This window comes from Trichoplusia ni, chromosome 10, assembly GCF_003590095.1.
Source record: "Trichoplusia ni isolate ovarian cell line Hi5 chromosome 10, tn1, whole genome shotgun sequence".
Lineage (NCBI taxonomy): Eukaryota > Metazoa > Arthropoda > Insecta > Lepidoptera > Noctuidae > Trichoplusia > Trichoplusia ni.
In genome coordinates this window covers 13,825,905-13,851,935 of record NC_039487.1, presented here as the reverse complement: position 1 = coordinate 13,851,935, position 26,031 = coordinate 13,825,905, and the positions used below count along the sequence as shown (strand labels likewise).

The following is a 26,031-nucleotide window of genomic DNA, read 5'->3' as shown; positions in this document are numbered from 1 at the left end:
TTTGCTGATCGGGAGCAAAAACTTATATTATTTTTTATTGAATTATTTTCGTTGCTAATTTTATTTTATAGCGTCCCCTTCTTCCGGATGGGAAATCGAGCGAGTCCTCTCGCTCAGGTTGACTGGAAGGGAGTCAGATTTTTACTGGATAAAACTCTCTTATTGTGCCTTCTTTTGCCCTTCGAGTATCTAGGCCGCAATAACCCTTTCGGAAACCCTCTTTTATGGAATAGCAAACAATAAAAACAAGGCTTATTGTTCAAATCAAAGCTAAAAAAATAAATTGCGATGCGTCGCTTGAGTCAATGAACATGACATGAAAATGAACGTGTTTTTCCACGAGAGGATCGAAACTGTGTCCATCGACTATCCGTATGATTGGAACAACATCTTTCCCAAAAACCAGCACTTTAGCAAAATCCCTTCCCAAGACTTCACAAAACCATCTTTGAAAATGAATACTCCTTACCCTTTGAGCCTTCCTCTTATCAGCCCTCTGGTTCTGATGGTAGATCCGGGAGAAGTTGGAGACGATGACAGGCACGGGCAGCGCGATCACCAGCACTCCGGAGAGGGAGCACACACCGCCCACTATCTTGCCAGCTATGGTGCCTGGTACCATGTCTCCGTACCTGAGGACGAAAGGATACTATTAATACATATAAAGTAAAAACTAGTCCTATTAATTTCAGTGTTTGCTATTAGTAAGCTAGTAGACACCAGTCATGATTCAACCGCTTTTGTGAGTGATTGCCATCTTTAAACTTTGGAAAGCAGGATAAGACGCATGAAAACCCCGGTTTTTTAGTTCAGAATGACAAGGCAACAGATTCTTTGAAACAGTGGGACGAGACGGTCAATGAAGCGGCTCTAATAAAATAGTGCGCGTGTGGCGGGTGACACAAGACTTATTTTCTTAAACCTGGAATACAGTTGACGCTACCCTGCTCCCCGGCAACTAGGGAAAATCTAAATATAGTATTTTTGTGGAACAAAATACTTTTTGATCTAACGTTGCTGAAAATGAAATCTCTTTTTGAGACTGCCCGACTAGTTACGATCCTAACAGAGAGCCTAACACGACGACGACATTCCTAAAATTAAACTATTAAGACCGGGGGACCGTACAGCGCAATACACGGAGTAGAGTGGCATCTCTTCCACACCCGCAATTGGATTCTTTAATTTAATTACCATAATGCGGTAGCAGAAAAGGGAAACTCATAGCATCAAAATGATATCATTAAGTATGTTTTCAGCGACAGTTTCTTACAAGGGATGTGGGATATTCAACCTTTAGTAGAAGAAAAATACGTCCTTACTCGTAGGTCATTAGTTAAATTAGTCAAATAGTGTGTAATTAATTTATTGTATATAGATTGTGTTATCTGATTTTTTTTTATTGAATTTTGTTTTCATAATTTTGAAATGTAATAAATGCGAATTATTTATTTAGCTTTTTAAACTTCGGGAAAAATCTGAAAATATGTTGTTGGGAATTTTAATATTGCTTGCCAGTATGACGTAGCGTGTTTAAAATAAATACTAAACACGTAAACATTATTAATATGAATCAATCAATTGATCAATAAATTTTACACAGGAAGTTTTTTTTAAATGAAACAGCTGATACTTGAACATAAATCATTATAATTTGTGTAAACAAGTCGTTTAAAAGCTTTTAGTTTAATTCAAAATTATGTTATAAATAATTTAAATGCTAATGTTGTTTAACGATATTTGCGAAATATATGAAAAAATAGATTTTAGGGTACCTTTTCCGAAGGGAAGAAGCGATACCCTTTTATTAAGGCGGCAAACAACTGTTTTCACCGTTATAACTAGACAGTAGAATATGTGACAGATAATATAATAGTCTTTATTGCACATAAGGCATAAAAAAATAGTTACAAGGTGCTACAATGGGCATTCTTACCGCTAACGGGGATCTTTTAAAGACAACTTTTAGATGATGATTCTACAATGAAAAATCTAGGTGCTCAATCTTTTTTTTCTCATCCTACTAGTATTTATACTGAACCCTATGAGTAGTGACTCCGGCTCGCACCTGACTAATTTTATTTTCTAGCATCTGACTTGGATATAACTCGGGCACAAGTTGTGCAACTTTTGGAATTCGTGACGTATAGCGCAATAGTCCGTCAACGCGATAACCGTAAAATATGTAACAAGTTGTCTTTATGATGTGTTTATGTTTCATTTAGAAATAGTCGGTTATAAAAGTAACACGTTAGTATATTTTTTATGAGAAAATTTACGTTATTTTATGAGTTTTAAGGGTTTATTTGATTTGTACATGGTCTCTTAAAAGAAAAGTCTTTGAGAAAATATCATTTATCTTCTGTCTGGCCTTTTCCTTTAAGTCTAAACTTATTACCTATTTACTCTTTATTGTGTATCTCTATACTTATTCTTTAAAAAAAACTCCCGCATTGAGCCAATTAATCCTTGTATCGCGGGAGATTTCACAAACATTCATGTCACGTGCACAAAGACACCCAGAAACTGTCAAACCGTTTCTTAATGTCAATCTCATTTAATTTTCATACATTAAATCCTTAATACAAATCTGTATTTTAATTATTCCCTGTCTGCAAAGTGCCTCATTTTCGAAAAGCCTATTTAATTGACAACCGTTCAACTCCGCCTAATCTTATGCACGTTTCATTCGAAATCAAGTCTTTGCATTTTGTCTCGTTAAAGTTTCATGATCGAAATTCTTAATTGAAATGTTGTTTAGACTTTTTAATTTCAAAAAAAAGAAGATATTTTTCATAATACCTTTATCCCTCTGTATTTTTTTATTTATGGCCTTTTTAAATATTAATAATTTTTGTCATTTAATTTCTATCGTAACATCTGTTTCACGAGATGAAATCATTTGTGCCGGAATAGCTTAGCCAACTCCTCCAACTCTTACAGAATTAAACTAATGTTAATTGGTATTCGACACGTCTTTATGGTATAACATAATATAAAATCTTAATTTTGCAAAACTGGATAAACTCAAGTGTTAGATACGCGCCGACCTTAATCTAAGTATAAAATTTCATGATGACTGACAAGAATTCTCTACAAGCCAACACTGTCTTCCAGCAATTTTAAATTTTAAACCAAAACCCCATAGAAACTTCCAACCCACGACAGGCACGCGTAAAACTGTCCTTGAATACGTATAAGTACGATCCGTATGAGTCCGTGCGCTTCCGTATTGCTCTCATAAAACTTTCAGCATTCCCGACTCGCGGCACACACGGGGTCGGAATTGGGGCGCGAGCGACGGCGGACAGTTTGCCGGTTCTAGCATTCTTTGGCTTTGATACAGCGTCTTTGTGATCAGTTTGAAGTGCTGTGAACATCGTAGGTATGTGACAGTAAGAGGTGCAATGAGATGACTGGATAAATTGGCTGAATGAAAGTTTTGTTGTTTCTTGTGAAGCTTTCTATCCTTCTCTTAATATGGACGCGAAAGTTTTTATGTATTGATGTTTGTTACACTTTCACACAAAAAGCACTAAATGGATTTAGAGGAAAATTTGTGCGCAGATAGTTTATCACCTAGATTAGCACTCAGAATTGTGTTTATCTCGATTTTATGTTCCCGTGGGATTATTTTTGATTTGTAGCTTGCGGCTTGCGGGCAACAGATAATAGGTATACAACATGTATGAAAAACTGCTGCCCGATCCTTGAAGGACATATAAGTGACATGCACGACGTACGAAAAGAAAATATTGAAACAGTCTAAGTCACTATAAGGCGCGGTAGAGTGGAGAAGATGGCTGGCAGGAGCTGGATGCGAGCAGCCGGAGATAGATCTCGACGGCGTGCAATTGAGGAGACCTATGTCCAGCAGTGGACGAATATGGGCTGATGATGATGTTGCAGTTATTATAAATAATAATAATAACAGATCATTTTCTATTATATTTATAAAGGCACCATGTGCTAATATTCCAGTCGAGTTTTGACCTTTGGTTATAAAAAGCTCTAAAAATAGGCCGAAGCTATGTTTACAATAAAATATAATTTTAAAATGTTACGTCAATCTTTTGACACTTCGCAATAAGTCTTCCTAAGCTCCATGGATTTATTGACATAAATACCTGCAGTATTTATAAATTGTATCCTCTTTTTAAAGAAAACATAAATAGTAGAAAATATTAGGATAATTTTGGTTTATTGATCTTATTTCAATCAGTAAGGAATTTTGAGGAAATTGTAAGGAAAACAATAGGCTTAAATTGTTTTGTTAAACCTTGAACACAATTTTATTTATGGTTGTTTTTGTGTCGAATTTTGAGTGATATGTATAGATTTATGAGAATACAAAATAGAAACCAGAAACCAGAAAACGTTAAGTGTGTAGCTAAAAACAACATTACCCTCTTTTAACGGAGTCGGCTAAAAATAAATTATATGACCAAGGTGTCAGGTAACCATATCAATCGGTTTAGCAGTTTGGGCGATGAAGTAACAAACATACACACATGCATACAAAAACACGAACTTCCGCATTTAAATAACTATTAGTGTTTTCCAAGTTTTACAAAACGCCATTCTTGTATTTTGAGTACAAGACCTATATACAGCTTGTCATACAAAAAAATATTATCGGTGGGAATCGAACCTAAGACCTCTAGTATAGCAGTCAGAGCTACTAACCACTAAACCAACAGGTCAGTTCATTTATGACATGTCGCATATTGAAACAGTCCTATTTAAGAATAAATAACCTTTCTCCTTTCGTCTATATATTTTAATCAGTTTAATTATTTACTGTCTATCATAAATATTTACACAAGACTGCAAGACTAAAACTCCTCTTTCCTTCAAATATAAGTCAAGTTTCATTTCAATCTACATCTCAATGTAATGATTTTAGAAATCCGTACCCAAAGACTAAAACCATAACTATACCTATTATTACGGCACTGTCCGTCCGTGTTACTAAGTTCTACGTATCTCATGAACCATTGTAGTTGAACAGTTGAAATATTTATAGACGATGTATTTCTATCATCAGTCTATAAAAATCAGGGTTAAGCAACTCTTCATACGGCCATAAATTGGATGGGTGACCATATTCTTCAAATTTATTTTTTCTGCAGCCGCTTTGTACGAAACTCTCAGTATCGCTATCAGAATCGCACTTGACTGTTTTCTTATTATTTGCAAATACAGAGAAACTATCCCACGCGTAGTAATTAAAATGCATTAGCGGAAGAAATCAGAATAAAAATTGTTATTTTGTACACAATTAATCTATCAAGTTTATCTCGCGTCTGCGCTGAATCTCTCTGCACTAAACGCTTAATAGAATGTTGAATTTTCTTGAAAAAATAAAGTTGAACACTCTTTTACGTTCTTGAGTCATTATTTGTCTAATATAAATAGGTACTGGTGTATATTTGTATTTAGCGGAAATGAGATTGCCTATTTATTTATTTTTGTGCATCTATCACGTTTTTATTTTGTTGATTGACACTGGATCATTATGTCTACTGGGTGTCTTTGTGCATGTGATTTGTATGTTTGTGACACACCCCGCGAGAGAAGGATTCAATTGTGCGGCAGACGCTTTTTATTTAAATAAAAAAAAAAATTGAATTATATTAGATGGAGTGATCTAAATCACCCGTTTTGCTTTCTAGAATATGATTTTAAAGTAAGGCATTGCCGGTCCGATCCCTGGACACAGTATTTGTGTGATCCACAAATTTTAATGCTTGTCCTGAATCTAGATGTCTTTGTGCATGTGAATTGAAGGTTTGTGAAACCCTTCGCGACACAAGGATTTAATTTCTTAATGAGAGAAACAGTTATTTTTTACTTTAATTTCTATAATATTTACCAGTATTTTAGATCGGCTTCTACCTCCTACCTATTAAAATACTAATTTGTTAAATTAGTAAGAAACTTACAAATCAAGACGTACTATAAGTTCTCATTGACCGGGAAACAAAATTTTCAAATAATTTTCCCAACGGTGGACTATTATAATTCCCAGCCCGATTTAAATTTAAATATACATTAAAATACTTGAAAAACTTTTCAATTGCATTCCTATTAGCGTCATAATTCACTAAGTATCGCAATTAAGCGGGAAAGTCGGCCATTTTGTTCGATTCCAATTTCAAACGGATAACTTCGGGCATTCATTGTAACGGTCGAGATGACGTCATCATTGGAATGGACAATGGCTGCCGAATGAAAGGACGAAGGATTTCAGCGAAAATATTATAAAAGATTTATGTTCAGATGATGAGAAAAAATGTCTTAAAATGTTAAGAGGACTTTAACGTTGTCTTTGCTCTAGACATGGTGGCTGACGTAAGGTAAATTTCTGTTAATTAAAAAAATAACACAAAACTTCATTCTGGTTTTGAATTCAATATAAATTCATTAAAAATGAATAAAGGTGATTTGAGCATTGATTTTAATATAGGAATATGACACTTCATTCGCAATAAATCTGATTTAATACCGTTTTAAAAAAACACATACAAAAATACTTCAAAAATATTATTTATAAATATCATAATAATGTTGTGAAAATAACAACTCAGTGTTAACGGCTTTAAGGACATTTTGCTCGCGGCTTTGCCCGCCGGGGTGACGGTTGTAGCCGGAAAATCAAATCACTCTTTTAATGAAGTCGAATTATACACAGTAGCCCATGTGTTATTCAAGGTAATAGCTACCTCTATACCAAATATCATCGAAATTGTTTCAGCCATTTGGGCGTGATGAGATGACAAACATACAAACAAACCTTTGAGGGTTCTTTAGCATTTGTAATATTATTGTAATATAAGTTTCAATTTGTACCCAATTTATAGTTTCTGCAAACACATTTATGTAGGTGTAGTTAAATTATTCTTGTGTAAACACCATTAAATTATTATTGGCGAAACAATTCTTGTCTCGATAAATGTTTACTTTATTAAATTTTAGTCTATGATAAATGTGGAACGAAGTTCCTTTCGATTAATTAGTGAAGAAATTCTAATTGAATTAATTTTATTTAAAGTTATTAAATTTTTACCAAATATAATGTAATATAAACTTAACTGACTTGCTTTCTATGATAGAGAAAACATGCCCACGTCACAAGGTTTACAAATATTAACTTTTGTTCTTATTTTTTTTCCGTCTAACTAGCCATCTGTCAGAATGCCAGATAGGCTAACTAGAAAAATTGTTAGACTAGGTAATCAGTTTACCTGTGTACCTTGCTTCCTTGCTTTGGGATCAATATTGATTTTCATGAATTAGAAACGTCTATGGGAGTTTTCTTCTATGACATGAAAGTTTTCTACTCGAACTGTTTAAACTACTTTCCAGCATTAGAGCAGTTTCATTTGCTATTGACACGCAATGCAGCTTTATAAAAAAATCAACAAGCAAGAATTGATAACAGGTAGGACAAAGTACATAATTAAAAGAAAGAAAATTCCATGTTCATATTTCATTTCACAGTCTTCAATCAAAAACAATACGCAACGCAAACCCTAACAAACAACAAACTTTACGATAATTCCAAAAACCGACGAACGTGTACGTTCACAATATTGCGTCTTATGTTTTCATCAACACTTCCTCCAAGGCCAAGGTAGACCTTTACATTATAAGCGAAATTCAACTCTGTCGTCTAAAACATAAAGTTTAAAATTATATCCTCTGTTCGAGACAACATCTAACTACAACTGAAATTCAATTGTATGTGTTAGAGCGTAAGGTTGAATTTTGTGTGGTTTTGTTAATGATTTACGTTCCTTTGCAATTCTTGTTCGTTTATTTACTTGGCTTAATGTATGTATGAAGAATTTTAATTACATAAACTAGTGTGATCGCCATGTGCTAATGTTTACGAGGGCTGGAAGTGTTGATTACTGTCGCTGGTGATTACCGATTTGATACGATAAGTTTGAAGGGGTTTGAACGGGTATAATCAGTAAGGAAGGGAGTCTAATTTTAATAAATATTTATTTTCCATCGACCTCCAACAAAAAATACTGCTCCTTTTTTTTCAGGAGATCACGGTATTTATATTTAGACATCTAGGTGAACAAACTTGAGGAGCTCGTGGCTAAGCTATAACCGCATAAGTGATTCAATCACAGTTTAAGCTATGATTGACGCGGTTGGTCCGTAGATGGGTGACCATCTTTGTCATAACGAGTTCCTCCGTGTTTCGGAAGGCACGTTAAATTGTGGGTCCCGGCTGTTATTCCTACATCTTTGACAGTCGTTACAGGTAGTCAGAAGCTTGAAACAGTCTGACAGCCATTCTAACCAAGGGGTGTCGTGTTGCCCAGGTAACTGGGTTGAGGAGGTCAGATAGGCAGTCGCTCCTTGTAAAACACTGGTACTTAGCTGAAACCGGTTGGACCGGTAGCCGACCCCAACATAGTTGGGAAAAGGCTAGGCCAATGATGAAGTGAACAAACTTAACCCATAGACAAATTGGACTTAATTAGAATTTGAGGTTTTTCTTTGAATATTGTAACCTCGGGGTCTGTCGCAAGGTCTTAAAGTAATTTAAACGCTGTTGTAGAAGAGAAACACGCTGTCTTTCTCTCACAAAGACACTATTACTGGAAAAGGCTATATGGTAAGTCTATAGCTTTTCAAATTTTACTATTTATATTTCTGAAGATAATTTTCCTTAGAAATTAGTGGGATTATAAAATAGGAAATAAAATGAAATAATACTTGTTGAGGTTTACAAATTTTCATATACAGGTGAAGTCATTAGCAGATACCTATTATACCTACTAGTCATATGTTATACGGGATAAGTTCCTCGGTTTTATCTTAGTTTAAAGATCAAAGGTAAAGATAAAAGATAGTAGTTATATTTAAAACACTAGCTGTTGCCCGTGACTTCGTCCACGTGGTTAGAAGATATACCTAAGTTAGGAATATTTTAACGAAAGCCCTCGAAGATTAATATTTTCCCCCGTTTTTGCCACATTTTCCATTGTATCTTCGCTCCTATTAGTTGCAGCGTGATGTTATATAGCCTAAAACCTTCAACGATTAATGTTCTTTTGAACACAAAAAGATTATTTCAATTTGAACCAGTAGTTCCTGAGATTAGCGCGTTCAAACAAACAAACAAACTCTTCAGCTTTATATATTAGTATAGATATAGATTTATATATTAGTATAGATTACTGTACAGTCGTTTGCAAAATGATTTATGTAGAAGTTGATTTCCTTTAGACATTATTTTACGCTTTTGTCATATTTATCTGTTTAACGAATTTATGACCAAGACAAATGTCGCTGATCTTTATTTGTATAGCATTAGTTGTTGACTAAATTTCTAAGTTCGGGTGTAGTTAGTTAAAAACAAAACAAGAAAAATTGAGAGGGTCTTATTATTGTGAACGATACCTTAAAAATAAAAATCTACTTTATTCGATCAACCATTTCCTGTATAGAGGTATTTTTGCATGTGACTGTACTACACTCAGCTATCACACAATAAACAGGAAAATGCTTCACTACACTCGTTGTTGGTGTATATTTGTATTTAGCAGAAATGAGATTGCCAATTTATTTATTTTTATGCATTTATCACTTTTTTATTTTGTTGATTGACACTGGATCATACTAGATGGAGTGATCTAAATCACCCGTTTTGCTTTCTCGAATATGATTTTAAAGTAGATATTGCGAGTTCGATCCCTGGACACTGCATTTGTGTGATCCACGAATGCTTGTCTTGTCTTGGATTTCTTTGTGCAATTGCAAGTTTGTGAAACTCTTCGCGACACAACGATTTAATACCTCAATGCGGTCAACAGTTTTTGTTACGATATATTTTACTTTTTATAATATGTATATCAGTATATTACATCGGTTTCTACCTCCTACCTACTGTATACAAGTATTTTTGCATGTGACTGTACTACGCTCGGCTATCTTTCACACGATAAACAGGAAAATGCTTCACTACACTCGTTGTTGATTTTTGTGTTCCGCTTCTACAATTTATAAGAGTTTCTCTATTGTCAGGCTGTCAATCTGACAGGAGTTTTATTTTTAAATAGCTTACGATATCCGGGAAATGTTATTGTGGAAATTTTATTTATGGCAAGTACATATATTAGTCAGCCTGGGAAAAGATGCGCATATTGGTCGCGAAAAATAATCACGATCAATAAAAGTCTACAATTTTTACTGAATCATCTGAGAAATTTACATGCCATTTGTAAATGTATTTCTAAAATACTTTAATTTCTCTAATACCCATATAACTGTGACGTCATTATACTATACTTCACAAAAAGCATGTCTTAAATAAACAATCGATTATTCTCAAAAAGGAGAACTCTCTATGAAAACTCTTTTGTTTCGGACACTCTTACATACTACATAGATTACAAAAAAAGTCCTCCTATTTTTCAAAAAACAAAAACAGTATTAATACCTTTAAAAAACACAAGTTCTCTCACTCAAATTTTCAATTCTCCAGCAACAAAATACTGCAACGCTGTTTTAAATCCAATCTCCATCCATTGTTAAAATTCAGTAACATTTTGCTCCGACGTCCAGTTTACGTCAATTACCAGTAAAACCTAGTCAAAACTGATATGACAGGCCGATGGATATTGGCAACTGGATTAATGAATCTGCTTTCAGACTGAACGTAATGAAGATGGGAAATTCAGTTTTGCATTTATAAATGTAAATATTATGTAACTGGACCTTTTTGTATCGAGTTTGATTTGTTTTCGTTTTTTTAATAAACGTCTCCTGCACTTAGCAATTTAATAGTTATTTCTCGACGGTTCTAAAAACATTTAGCAATTAAATACAAGACTTGTGCGTTGTGTGTTGGGTGTTTTAAAAAACAACCAAGTAATGACCAAAGACACATTCAGAACAAGCATTCATGGAACCGAACCTGCGTCATGTCGTATAGTTACTTTTGTTAGCCTTAATTACTAGGCTATTTGTGAAATCAAAAATATATTTCGATGCGTTCCGATACGATAATTTAAAGAAATATGTTGAGATCAAGACCAAAAATACCAGTTCGCGATCTTACATTCGAACTCCCCTAACTAAACACTCGTTAGTTAACTATTTCATATGTATGAAAAAAAAGGAAAAAAGCAACACTGATCAGTACGCTTGCTCTCTTGCGGGCTATCGATCTCATCCCCTATTTGCATTCCCATTTGAATTTCCATTCTCCTAGTCGTTTTTCAGAATGTACTTTAAAAGTAGATACATTTCTATTGAGAGGTTTTCATTTGCTCCTCCTTGCACCCAAGAACCAGCGTACTCCTTCGTTTTCATATCGAAACTAAACGATGACCAACAATTATGTTTGCCACCCTCCAAATAGCATATTAATCGCAACTACCTGTAAAAACTACAAAAGGTTGCAAAGATCTTGGAATTGAAGACAAGAATGCTCTCCAGTAGGAAGACAAAAACAGCTAAAAATAAAGTACAACAAACAAGAATCAAACTGAAACCCTTATTTATTACGCTTTAATTTAACCACTGCACCAAATATAACTTCAAAAGCTGATAAAGTAAACAATCCCCATACAACTAACAAAACATTAACACAAGGAAGCTTTAATATTAACTTATGATTTAAACGGTACTTGTAACAAACAAACTAACAGTTATTTACTTAGCTAACCAAACAGTCTCGATTAACTGGAAATATAAACTAAACTATACCAGAAATCCAGGTAGGTAAGTACTGAATCCGTATGTACCTATATCATGATGTTTTGACATTTGAAATCGTATGTTCATAGTTATAAGAATGATAATTAATTGTAATAACTCCTTCAATTTATATCAAATTCGGAAAAAAATTGGTCAATAGATAGGTATCCTGCGCGGTAAATTAGTCTTATGATTATTGAAGATTTTTTGTATAATTGGAGCTTAATTAGCTTCCTGACTGTTTCGAAAAAAGGAGAGCGACAGCGAGAGCTACAGCAAATTTTATTAAATTTTGCTAAGCAGTTTAGTCATCTAAGCAAAACAGTTTCAAGTTGAAACCTTTTTTTTTTGACTTGTAAGTTATGTTTGCAACCCTAAACATAACATTAAAGGTAAGAATATACTAAAAGAAAACCTCCGACAGTAACTAAAACCAATTTTAAACCGCTCAACCATTTAGTGATCAAACAGGAAGAAAAAATCACTCTCCTCAATCTCGCACAAAAATTTTTCTTGACACATAACAAACTTATCTGAAATCGCTCATCTATTCAGGATCTATAGTGCCACAGACAGACAGACACATAAAACTTATAACACCCTCTCAGAATTGGACGTTTAAAAGACAACACCCTTTCCCTTCATTTCCAAAAACGTTCGCAAAGTGACAGTCTCCAAGAAAATATACGATCAGACATAATTAAAATGAGCGCTTAAGTTAAAAGACTGCCCACCCTCTTCAAGTTAAGATGGCACTTGACATAAGTGAACACAAGATGGCGGCCTTAAATACTTGTGAAACCCTTTTTAGTGCCGCGTTTAAAATGAGCTTGGATTATGTGTAATGCTTTTTATATTTTTGTAAATGTTAGGATTTGAATGTGTTTGGCCTAGCTGTGGAATTATTTAGTGATGGTTATTTAAGCAGGCGTTTTTGTATTCCGTTTTCAAGTGTCTAAAATGAAGTGTCGCTACTAATTAACGTGGAAGTCGGACTCGTGACTTTAGGAGTTTTGTTGAAATAAATACATGTTTCTAAAACTGGTTTCTCATCAAATTTATGACCTTGCCAACTATACCTTACTCTTTCTTAAGATTCTCTCTTTCTTCAAGTAGCAACAGAAACACAACTTATACGGTTCATGAGAAGTAGCCCGACAGACGGACAAACATACAAACATTGGAGCCTTAGTATTGTTCCGTTTTAACCTTTATGTTCAGAACCAGAAAAAAAATTATGCCAACATACCACTTAACAGTTTTCATTATTTCATACATTCACCTAAACATTATGATGTTCAGAACAAGATGGCTGCTTGCAATCCCTGCAACACAATTGTTTACAGCCAAACATGAAAATCTGATTTTAAACGCACTACTTGTCAGATCAGCAATTTGCTACAAACATGTATTTAGCACTGCTCTATCAACTGTCGATGTTTACGCAATGTTTGTAGTACGATGCTTCATTTGTTTCATGATATAGGGCGCCGTTTGAGCTTTTCACGCAATGCATTGAATGTTAGACCAAATATTTGTGTGATCGGTAATTTTGTTTTGCTTTGTTACATGCATAAATGTATACGTCTCAATGTTTCATAAATGTGGAATGTGTTTTGATAATTTGTTAGAAATTATTGAATGGGTATTGTACTTGACAGTTAGTTAGTTATATTCATTTTAATTAGTATAAACTTTTTCAGGACAAATGTTTAGTTAAAAATAATGATACCTAATGTCCATTTTTTTCAGCTTGATTTAAAATAAAAGTTTATTTTGAAATGCGATTTTCCCTCAAAAATAATGTAACAATGACAAATAGAGTTTTTTGAAACCGATGAATCTTTATTTTTTAGACGGCGAGTTTTCGACATAAGAATGAGATATAAAACATAACAGATTAAAGCCTCCATATTCAAGTTTCATGAGAGATCGAAAACCATTGACCTGTACAAAAAAGAACTTTTTTTTTTCAGATCGTAATTCAGTCCTGTCACGCGCTTTTTACGACTGACATCAAAATATTTTCAAAAGACCGAACTTTATCTAGATTTTAAAATATACAGGTATTTATTGTTTTTCTCACTGCCAAGAGAAACGCTGTTAACATGGATGTGAGACTGTATGTTTGTTTGTAAAAAGACAGTTTATTTACATTTTATATTGTTTTAGAAACTATATAAACATAGGTTGGCTTGTTATAGAAAAACTATTTTTATAGGTAGCTGGGTTCTGTATTATTTTTATTAGACCGGAAAATCTTTTAAGAAGTTACAAATTGTCGTAGTCTTTTATGAATAATTCAACACAAGCTATGGTTAAAATAATCAAAAGACACTTTTGAATATTGGCAATTGGTTGATCAAAAATTAATACAAAAAAAAACTTTCTAAATTGGGGTTAAATTCGTGTTTAAAGGACCTAACACCCCGAAAAATATCAAAATATCAAAATTTTAGTGTTTTTTTTGCATATTTGTTTGTACCTAACAAATATGCAAAAAGAAACACGAAAATATAATTTACATACGAGAAAAGGTATATAAAATAAATTGATTTTTTGAAAGTTGGCAATACATTTTAATGATGTTGGCAACACTGCCTCTGGTCACATAATATACAAAGGAATCCAGTCACAAAGGAAAGGTCAGATTGGATAACCCATTCGATCCTATGGGATCCGGGATCCCAAATATCTTTGAAAAAAAATACGAATCAGTTTATTATTTTATACCGAAAGGAAAAGCAAATTTGTACACAAAAGATGTTCAGCCTGTGTAAATATTTGTAGATTTAATTCTACATAATAATATACCTAAAATCGTCGTCGTCGTAGGTGATCGTGATCGATCTAGGAAGTGGTGGCGAGACGACCTTAACGCTTACCGCGCGGGCTGGTTGCATGCGGCCCAGAATAGAGAATCGTGGGAGGATTTGGGGGAGGCCTTTGCCCAGCAGTGAGGCTCAGTGGGCTAGACAAAAAAAAGAAAGTAAAATATTCTTTTAGTCATAACTAAAATAAAGTCGGGTGAGGAGAACTATTTACTCAATACCTTTGAATCGTTTGGGTTGCCTCTGACGTTACTTTTCATATCAAATCGTAGACAAATAAAAAAATTACAACTATGTCTGTGTTTATTTTCTGACAACATTCAAATTGCTCACAGCAGGATACTTTTCTATTGCTAATTGCTATTATGTTGCACTGGTTTAATTACCTAATCCTCCCTTAACTATTCTCTCCTATTTTCGGTTATAAACGAAAATCTGATAATGATAGTTTAAAAAAGAATAAAAAAAATGATCGGTACCTACACAGGTAGAGTCCTAAAGCACAGAGCATACTTTAATACAAGTTAAGCAAAAGAATACTATAATACAGGCCATGAAAAAATCACGTGACACAAAAAACTAACATAAACTGCGCAACATCGAACAAAACACAAAATCAAAGACAGTAGTGAAGTGGTAATTTTTTATAATCGATAATAAAATTCATTGTTTATTATTTCGTTCGTTCGTTCGCATTTACGATCGCACGTTACGTTTTTGGGTCGAGTTTAATTTTATTCACGGCGCTAGGGCCGGGCCGTGACACGCTATTCAATCGATAAAGATTCTAATCGATTTAAATCGATAAAATTATCGATTACTGTGCTCGTATGTTAATGAAAGTTAATTTAATTGGTTTGATATTGCTTTTAGTAATGAAAACGTAATTTTAAATACTTGTTTTTTAAACTGTTTTTGTTTTCAAGTTACATTTATTTCCGAATTGGTTTATTTAATGATAAACAAAAAGGTTTATTAAAAACTTTGGTTTTACGTACCTAGCTTTTAATGTGAATACTATAAGACTTTTTCACCTAATTACTAGGTTAGTAAAACAATTATGAATTTAATTAGGTCACTGTTTTAATGTTATATTTAACTTAACGAAAGTACCTAATTGGTAAGCATTGGTTTTAATAAGACCATTTTAAATTATATTCTCATACAACTCCATAATAATAATTTTCATTCAATAGGGATGACAGGGTTGGGCATAAAAAGTGAAAACGTTATTAGTAAAATTATACGTAGGAATAACGTGATCAATTTACATAAATATGTTTCTGGGACAAAGTAACCAAAAAGTATAAACAAAATACCTGACGACACTGAAAAAAAATGATAACAAAAAATGACTATTCTTTGTTTAAGAATTATTATTTTATAAATAACTACCTCTTTTTATCTACTTTTATTAATAACGAAAAGCGATTCAGCTTATCAAGCATAAAAAACAGTTGTTCAATTAAACACATTATAACCACAGCATATTAATTACATACATACTTAAAACAAATCTTTTACTAAATACCCTAGCCAAATAAAAAAGAAAACGTCATAAATAATATCTAAAAGCAAATTTAAAAATAAACATTTATTTCTGTATCAAATTAAAATGTCATCTCCGCGCGCAATATTTAAATTTTGAACGTCAGCTGCGTTTTGACGTCATAGGCTTGGGCAATGACATCTCGACAAATCACGGTGCACTATAATTAAAGGCTTGTTTAGACGGTGCGGGGAATATCAGTCAAGATGTTATACTAATGGATGTCTTTGTGCATGTGAATTGTATGTTTGTAAAACCCCCCGGGACACAAGGATTAAATTCCTTACTGCGGGTTACAGTAGTTTATTAAAAAAAATACTCCGCTGAGCCAAGCAGCTGTGATGGCCAAGAGCCATTGCAATAGAATAGAAAAGGAATAATTACTTCCAACTGTTAAGATAACGACATTTCTTTGACTCCAGTTCATTTCCCTCCACTTCCATTTTATTAAAGGTGATAAAAAATTTAATTATGTTTTAACCGCGTTTAGACACGGTGTCTAGTGTTACTAAACACCAACCAACTGCGCAAAACATAATTATTGTTGTTCATAAACGTGTGCGCAAACACAGGTACACTCTCTGATTCCTTACTCTCATAGCCTGATAGGACGGCAAACGGAAAAACAAAAAACTGTAATATTTATTATCAAACCACGCAACGTTTGTAAAGTCGACATTCGAGACCTTTGGATTAGCAGTTGTCACAGGCAGTGCATTACTACTAGCGATATTTGTCCCATCGTCTGAATGATCCTTTAAGATGGCGATTAGGTAGCGCCGATCTTTGCCGCGCATATTTGGCAGACGGTCTTGCTAGAAATAGTTAGCAATTTTCTTTTTATTTCGACTTTGTTGCAGTTTGATACAAAGGAAGCGAAGTGAGCGAAATTTCTTTATTTTGAAACATAAAAATTATGCTGTTGTTTAGGGCTTACATAAATATAAACGTTCAGTCTTTACTAATCTTCTAATGTGACATAAACTTTCTTTACTCGTTTGTTACAAAAAATGGTCCACTGATTTAATTAAGTTTTTAAATATAAAATAAGCCACAATCGCAAAAGGCAGACCATTAATGTTGTTCTTATTACCAATATTAATGTAAAAAATCAGGTTTTTGGTTTTTCAAAACGATTCTTGCTCTTAGGAATTTTATCTTAGTATCGCAGATAATTTCAAAAATACTCAAGTCGTATGTACTATGCGGGGATCGAACCCACGACATTTCGCGCACAGTAAGCTCAACTATGTATTTGTAAAGTATTGTGTGTAAAAGTATTTCCGTATAATTACACATAGCTACATAAACACACCATAATTACTTGACCATGACAATGTAACAACAATTTATATTAAAACTATACAATATCATGAACACTATACATTTAAGTCTGATAAAAACAACAATAATGCATCTTTTTATAACCTCTACAAATAGCTTATGTGTCAAGATAATATCTGGCCTTGGTGTTGCCAGCTGCATCAAGGGCATATTGTTTACCTACATGTAAGAGACGCGAGACGTAACTTATATTTTTATACGAAGATGGTTATTGATTTTTCTACGCACAGGTGCGGTTATTCCATACAACATGATCGTAATAACATAAACGGCTACGCGGCTTTTTAAGGCTTTTTTTTTGAGGGAAAAGTGTAGGTCAAAGAAGAAGAAATTATGTAGTATCTAGATAATATACCACGACACTGCAAAAAAGACCATATCTTTAAGTGGCATGACATATTTTCGTTTGTCAATTAACAAAATTTTCCCATCTATTTTCGTTTTCCTAATTATTAGAAATTCTTCAAGACATACTAAATCTTAGAATACATAGGTTATAAATATAAATAAATATGCTTTTAGAATTTAAATGTATGTCTTTGATGTACTTACCTAAATTTTATTTTTAAAATTTTTTATTGCACTAAATTAAAAGTAAAAAGACTTCGACGATATTTTGAAATAAGTTATTAGTCTTATTCAGTTATTTTAGTCTTGATGTTCGGAGATCTGTCCCATAAAACACGTTTCCCGGCTCTCTGCATGTTACTGCATTGCTAAAAACATTGACTCAAAGTGAGTAACGGGCTTTACTTCCGTTCAAATTTTCTCGCTTCAAATAATTTAGATGTAAATAGTATTAGAGTATATTTCAATCGTTGTTTATTATTGTCAAAATGACTTATTATCAGCCTAATATTCAATTCGAATGCTGGGTTGTGATGCTTCTTGGAGACTCTTCCCGGTTCTCCTCCATAGGAATAACATTTTGGAAACGTGTAACTAGAATCTGAAAGATGACTACTGTAACGTTTATAATGTGCTTGGAAATGGGGCTACATTAACTGAAACCTTATGATTTTTTTATCATCATCGGCCTTGAGTAGCCCACTGTTGATCAAACATATATGTATGGTTGATTATTAGCTTAAAAATACTTCAACTTGAACAAAATTTGTCAATTCAAGCGCCAGCTAATTTAAAGTACAATAACAAGCCTAATATCTCCTTAAGGGCTGATTTTGTCTATTGGTCTATCTAGGGATAAAGATTGTGTTTGTTTAAACCAAAAGACTAACATCGCATCAGATTCAAAGACAGCAAATTTAAAAACTTACAAATAAAAGCAAGCGAAAAACATGTCGCGTAAAGAAAATATGTTTTCATAAAATAAATTTTCATCTTGTAACTGGAAAAAGTAGTTTTCATGTAGCATGCAACTTGAAAGAAAAATAGGTTTGAAGTTTTTAAAAAGAACAAGATTTTGAAAACCGTTTAACTGTGCAGTCTGCAGCAGAAAACATTTGAAACTTTTAATAATCTTTAACCGTCTTTGTATTCAAATTTAATGTCTTTTGAAATTATTAATTAATTCTTTCATACAGTAAAGTTAACAAGATTTTTCTTAAAAATATATTGATAATTGTCTACAACACATTCATTCATGCATCATTCATCTTTCATTCTAACGTGTTCACTTTTTTCACTGTCAAATATTTTCAATATTTCAATTCATTGCATACGTCAACAAATATATTTTCTGCATTTGTTTGATTCAATCGCAAACAATAATTTAAAAGGAGTTTTAACTGTACTTGTTTATATTCTCATCTAATGGCGCGCAGACGCAGTGACTGCACAAGATTAATGACGTAACACTTGACGTTCATGAGTGACGGAATTAGAAATGGCGGCTAAAACTGTCATATCCCGTTAAGATTGTAATATTCTGTTAATATCGCTAATGGAGATAATGTTTTTACGTCACTAGGTGTGTATTTTTTGTGTTTATCCTATAGGTTATTGATATATTTGTAAATATTATGAAAAGGTAAAGGTGTGAGTTTGTGATGTAGGGGTAATCTCAGGAACTGCTGAAACTATTTTGAAAATTATTCGGTCCAGCAGTTTTTATTGTTGAAAATTGCATTGTTATCGGGTTTGAAACTACCGTGTAAATTTCATCCAGCTAGCTTTTCGAGAAGTGCCTCAAAACCGGAACAGCAAACGGACAAGAAAGTGGGTGTATAAAAACGTGGGAAAATCAATATTTTTAATTCCAAAACACCAATTCTTTAAATTCACATACAATAATAACACAATTTACTGTCACCTATAATTCCACACTAAAATACTTTTTCCATACATTACTGTCCTCGCCTATATTATCCTATTTACTATAATAATAGGCACACCTCCTAATTTGTCACATTAAGTACAGTCGACAAGAAAAATCGGTGACATTGTCAGAAATATATTATTCAGTTAAGTAACAGAACGGAGTTTTGCAGCTTTCTAGTTGTAAACCCCGTTTATATTATACGTGTATATAACAACAGTTATATTTATGTATGTATAAATATTAGGATCTTATAGCTTCGAGAAGTTTTACGGGCCTGGCATTCTCTTTCAAAGTACTATTTTTAAGATTAGGTGATCCGACGATCTTCGTTCTGCCGCATTTATTTATGAATCTAAACCATCCATTCCCAACCGCATTTGATAAAAAAATATGGCATTGTATACATTTGCAGTAGAATTTTAAAGACATTGTTCCCTGCCGCATGTTCCTTCCTCAACCCTGGGCAACGCGATACCCTTTCGTTGAGACTGGTTGTAACTTTTCAAGCTTCTGACTGCCTGTAACGACAGTCAAAGATGTAGGAATAACAGCCGGGATCCATAAGTTAATGCCTTCCGAAACACGGAGGAACTAGTTATGACAAAGATGGTCCATCTACGGACCAACCGCGTCAAGTATAGTTTAACCTCTTATGCGGTTATAGCTTAGATACGAGCTCCTCGTATGCTTGAAAACTGCCAGCAGTAATAACATATTATTATCATAACATATTATCATAGTACAACGAATTATTCCGATGTTTTGCAAAACTAATCAAATCCATCATTTATTCTGCCGACTGTAGGTATTCTGCTGACTCACTTTAGTGAACTAATGTGTAATCCTTGTTCACAGAACAATGGCCGCGGCCTATTGTGGAATGTTCAGCGATTTATATCTATTTTGTTACTGTAAGTTGTTGCCCTTTGTTTGATGAACCAAACGTTCCATTAAGTGAAGGATGATTGGGAACGTTAATCATAGGATTGTGATGGTCTGTAATTGATCCTGTGATACAAATACCAAAAACTAAACTTGTTCTTAGGAAATTCAGAAAAATTGTGCTCATTGAATTTCTGTAATTTAAGAAACATTGTTTGCATTCCACATTTAATAATATTTTTGTAACATACAAGCGACTTCTATTGAAAAACTGCTGAACATGAAATTATTATGGGGCTGCTTTTTATACGTTAAATGAAAAAGAATTTATAAAATCGTTTCATCTATCAGAAGTTCTGAGGTAAGAAAAAGATTAAAAAAACAGACGTATTGAGAATTTCCTCCTCTTTGAAATATGTTGAAAAAAGAATCACGTATGTCGGATCAGGAATCTCTGAGTAAACTTCTTCTGTTTCAAGTTTGTTAAAACTTAGATTATAGCTTGTAATTGAGCTAATGAAGGGTAAGGTTATACACACGAATGCTTTAAAACGAAGTCAATTGTTCTCAGGTCTCTACAATTTAAATGATCACTTATTTTCTGAATCTCGAAACAGATTTTGAGGTAAAACAATATTACAGTAACAATAATATTGAAAAGACCCTACCTATCTAAAAAAACACACATAAACAAAGAATTATCTGTTATGAGCGTCTGAGCCATTTTCAGCCACTATTGGTCTTGATTTTTCGACAACCCCACCATTCTCATAAAAAACGATACAAAAAACCTACTTCTCAACAATAGCTCAAAACCAAAAACCCCTGAAATTATCTACCTTAAAAAAATCACCAACCGCCAACAAGTACACATCTCGTAAAACATTACTAAACGTACCAGAAGTTCGGAAACATTACCCCATCCTTGCTCCACACACTCGGCTCTGAGCACCCTCACTTGAAGCGCCCATTACACGAGAGGGTCACCCGAGTCCTCGAAAACGCTTCAGAATCAAATTACATCCATCCTTTTTCTTAATCTGTCAGTCGTTTGATGGACATATTTTGCGACTTTTTGGTTATTGATTGGGATATTGACTGATTTGTGTAATGGCTCCAGTTTTTTCACGTTTTTATAATATATCATACGCTCACTTTCTTGTTTGTTTGTTTGTTTGTCGTTCCGGTTGGATTTCGTAACTCAATTTTGAGGAACTTTCTGATAGCAGACTGAAATTTTCAGAGTAGCTTCTAACGCGATGACAATGCAATTTACAACTATTAAAAGGGCTAGACCGAATCTAATAAAATTTGAATAAAGCGACGTTTAAACACATGGGTATTTCGATTTTTTTGAAGTGAAACCTTCAGTTAATTAATAAACTCCTCGTCTCTTTGTATGTCAGCTAGCTCTGTGTATCTCAGAGAGATTGCCCGAAAGGATTGCAATAGCTCCGGTACACAAAGGGCAAAGGAAGTTACATGGGTGGGTTTTAGTTAGTAAAAGTCAGACACTCCTTTTAGCTCAACCCAAAGTGAGAAGAGTCATTTGATGATTTGGCATCCTGTGCCATCCCGTAATCAAAAGCTCATCCCGATGGCTAACTGACCTTCGAAAGAACTAATATCGTATTATATCATAACAACATCTCGAAAATAACCTCGAAAATAAAAATAGCCTTGAATCTCGAAGCCCAGCTTTTGCTTGTATTGAGTTCGAACCTGCACATCTTGCATACTAATCCATGCATAGACTCAAAAGGCCAACATACCAATTTCAAAAATCTTGTGAAAACCCTTTACTGGTAGACATATAGATACACTCTTTATTGTAGGAGCGTGACACCACTCTTCGCCATGTAATGCTCTGTCCCACTTCCACATCAACAGTCTTCCTTGAAGAGATAATGACAGTTCTCCAGTCTACCATCCTTCATTCAAAAACCTCCTACATTATAATTGTCATTAGTTTTATCGATTATCTTGTAGGACGACCATATTTGTCACCTGTTTGCATTCCCGTGATACTTAGCTCATGGCTAAGGGATATTAATTAACCATACAACGATTGTAGAAGACAGGTTTCATTTTATTTATATGTTTTACATGTTAAGTGGGACTTGATCATCCATTTGTGACATTCAAGAGAAGTTAAAATTATATTGCTTTAAAAGAAGATGGTTACCCGATCAGCTAATAGGCTAAAATAAATAAATAATTGCGGACAACATCACATTCATTGTTCAGAACCCAAAGTAAGTTGCTAAAGCACTTGTGTTATGGAATTCAGATACAACGAAGGTACCACAAACACGCAGACCCGAAATGTAGAAATTTGAATTTTTAAATTGACTCGGCCGGGACCTCAAAGCTAGCGACACATTGAAACCGTGTTGTGTGTGCGCCACTCGACCACCGCAGGCACGTCGTCTATTCTTATGAGGACTAAGGGGTTATTATACCCATCGAGAAGAGTCCAAAGGAAAAGGATTAATCGGATCAAAAGCGAGCGATCATGTGACTGGCTCAGGCAATAGAATGGGTCTAAGGAGTTTTTAGTCTGTAGGAGTCTGTCATATCCAATCGCCGTGTCTTCAGCATTGGTTGAAGTCAATATTCACATTGCAAAACAAAAAAAATACCTTAGAACCTCAATTGGTAATTCGTTTGAACTTTGAGTGTTATAATGTAAATGTTCCATGTTATATTTTTGTTTTCTGGAGATATTTGACGCATGTAATCTTTTCTAAATAATCTAAATATCTTAGATTTGTTGCTAACCTTACATTAAGACCCGGTAAACAAAGCCACCGTATCCATTCGAGTAATCATTAATCAAAGCTTAAGCCTTCATCATCTTAACCCTTATCAGGCCCTTCTGACGGACAGATGTGGTTAATTCACTTAATTTTATATCTATTCTATTGTTAATGTTAATCAACAAATACACGATTCAGTCTATGATAACCTCTTTCCTTTTTACTAGTTGTTGCCCGCGGTCCCACTCGCTGTAAATGAAAAATGATCCCATGGGAACATAAAATCGGGATAAAAACTATCCTTTGTATTCTGGTTATGAACTATCGGAGTACCAAGTTTCGTCTTAATTCGTTTAGTGGGTTTTGCGTGAAAGAGGAACAAACATCTATATAAAAAAACTTTCGCGTTTACAATATTTGAAGGATAATGAATCATTACAGAATTGCAAGATTCAACATTTATTGAAGCAAATCTCCTGTATCTAACCAAAAATAACGACTAAGTATTTATCTAAACAAACACATAAATTGACACGGCACATGAAAAGACAGTTAATGTTAAACAGTTAAATAACACGGAACCAAAAACACAGCTTCACAAAGCTAGCTATAAAATAATTGATTTGCGATATCGTAAATTAATTATTTTAATGCATGCTTAAAGTGCTTTCTGAGCGTAAATCAATTATGTGATCCATTGTATACTGAACCCACCAAATAGTGAAACAACGGTATATCAATAGGTCTTGTTTGATTTGTTTAACAGTCAAAGGTCTGTATTTGTAATTTCGATATGAATGGCAGTTAAATAATGGTCTAATAATATACGTCATTTATACAAAGGTTTACTCCCGGCTAGGTCGTAACTTGACTCGCTCGCCTCCTGCCGCGTCAGCTCATGATTAAGGACTCCGGTTGGGCCCGAAATGGACGACACTGATATTTCTATATAAACTAATATTATGTTAACTTCATGCAATTCCACTTTTATTTGAAAACAAAAGGTTGAAATACATTAAAGTCGAATTAACTTCTAAAAAAAATTATTCAGAAATACAAAAGTACCTACGTGAAATGGGAATATGGAAAGAAAATTATTACAAGTCCAAATAAAGGCAGTATAATAAGTCAACAGCGTGTAAAATATCCAAGTTTTGAACTTCACAATCATAAAGATACATCAAATATTTATAGGAATAAATTTATTTGTTATCCAAGCACATTTCCAACTGCATCAAAATTATTTCAAGCAAATCTAGTTCGAGTTATTACATTTAGACATAAAACCTGCAATAAATTAAAAAGAAAACATTCTACCTGTCTTGGCAACCAATGAATACTCTATTAAATCTATTTTATTGACAAACTTTACTTTCTAAATGCATTGAACAGGTAAAATACAGAAGGTATATTATGTATTAAGGTAATGACTTCGATAAACTGTTTGGTGCATTGCGGGTCTTCTGTTATGGCCCTGTTTAGGGGACGTAACGGATTTGATTTATGTAATCGTTATTGGATTGTGTAAGTTCGGTTTGCATTTGAATTTGTAGTTTAGTGGTGTATCGTGAAATACCGTTGCTTTTCCTGTTTGACGTTTTGTTGGTATTTGATTATTACCTAACTTACAGAGTTTTTTTATGATAATGATATTATGGTATGTTTTAAAAAGTACTACAATAAATTTAACAGGTAGTAGTAGTTTAAAACGTTTTGACATTTTGATAAAGGAAATATGAATGAGATTAACATTAGAAAATATGAACTACGGATATAGCTGCAAAAAATATTTCTCCTTCAACGAATTCAAACAAAAATCCATATCTAAATCAATTGCTAATTACCTAGATACTAAATTTTATCAAAATCAGTCCAACCTTTAGGGCGTAAAGGGGTAACAATCACATACACATACGAACATACTACAAACTTTCACATATAATATTAGTTGATACACGCAGAATTATTATTAAAGGTTGATATAAAAATACTTTCACTCATTGTATAAAATAATGTAACTAACACATTCCTAGTACTTTACGATTTGTTTTTCTATCAACGTTCTCATTGATTATTTAGTTTGCGGGGATCGCCTGTGATGTTGGCAAGCGACTAATGTTTTCTTATGATTTCAAGTAAGAATCTGTCGGTATAATGTACTAGGGTATGCGGCTGAATCTTTTTCAGGCACTTTTGAATTTCTAAGGGTCTCCCACCATGTCTTAAAGACATATTATTATGGTTAGGAAAGCCTGCCAGCGCAATGCATGGCTTCTTTCAGTATCAACTTGAGATTTTATAAGTCTATTCTCCTAGATCGGAGGTGAATGATCCGTGGTAGATCACATCTTACATAAAGTTCTCAACGAGGACTGTTGGATGTCGCATGTTGGACCTGTGTCTCTGTGCAAGCCTTTAAAAAGGGCCGAATCTTCTCATGAAGTTATCCCGGGAATGAAAAGAAGTAATATGTAAATAACATACACTTTAACCAAAAACATGCAAAACCACAAAAGAAAAACCGTTGTAACAGAAACTCTATAACAATTGGGAGCCCCAAAATATGTTTCCAAAAAATATCGAACAAAGCCCTCGGGCCCTTTATTCTACAACAATTTGGAAACAGGGCACGTTTTACAGCCTTCGATAAGGTCCTAT

At 33.7% G+C, this 26,031-nt stretch overlaps 1 protein-coding gene across 5 annotated transcripts in view; it reads right to left on the bottom strand.

Annotated features, from left to right (window-relative positions):
• LOC113497943 (potassium voltage-gated channel protein Shal) overlaps positions 1–26,031 on the bottom strand; it is a 70,146-nt gene that overhangs the window by 9,026 nt on the left and 35,089 nt on the right. For all 5 annotated transcript variants that reach the window (XM_026877776.1, XM_026877771.1, XM_026877772.1 and 2 more), the window contains exon 2: positions 470–632. In XM_026877776.1, the coding sequence (XP_026733577.1) occupies positions 470–632 (163 nt within the window). The remainder of the gene's footprint in view (positions 1–469; positions 633–26,031) is intronic.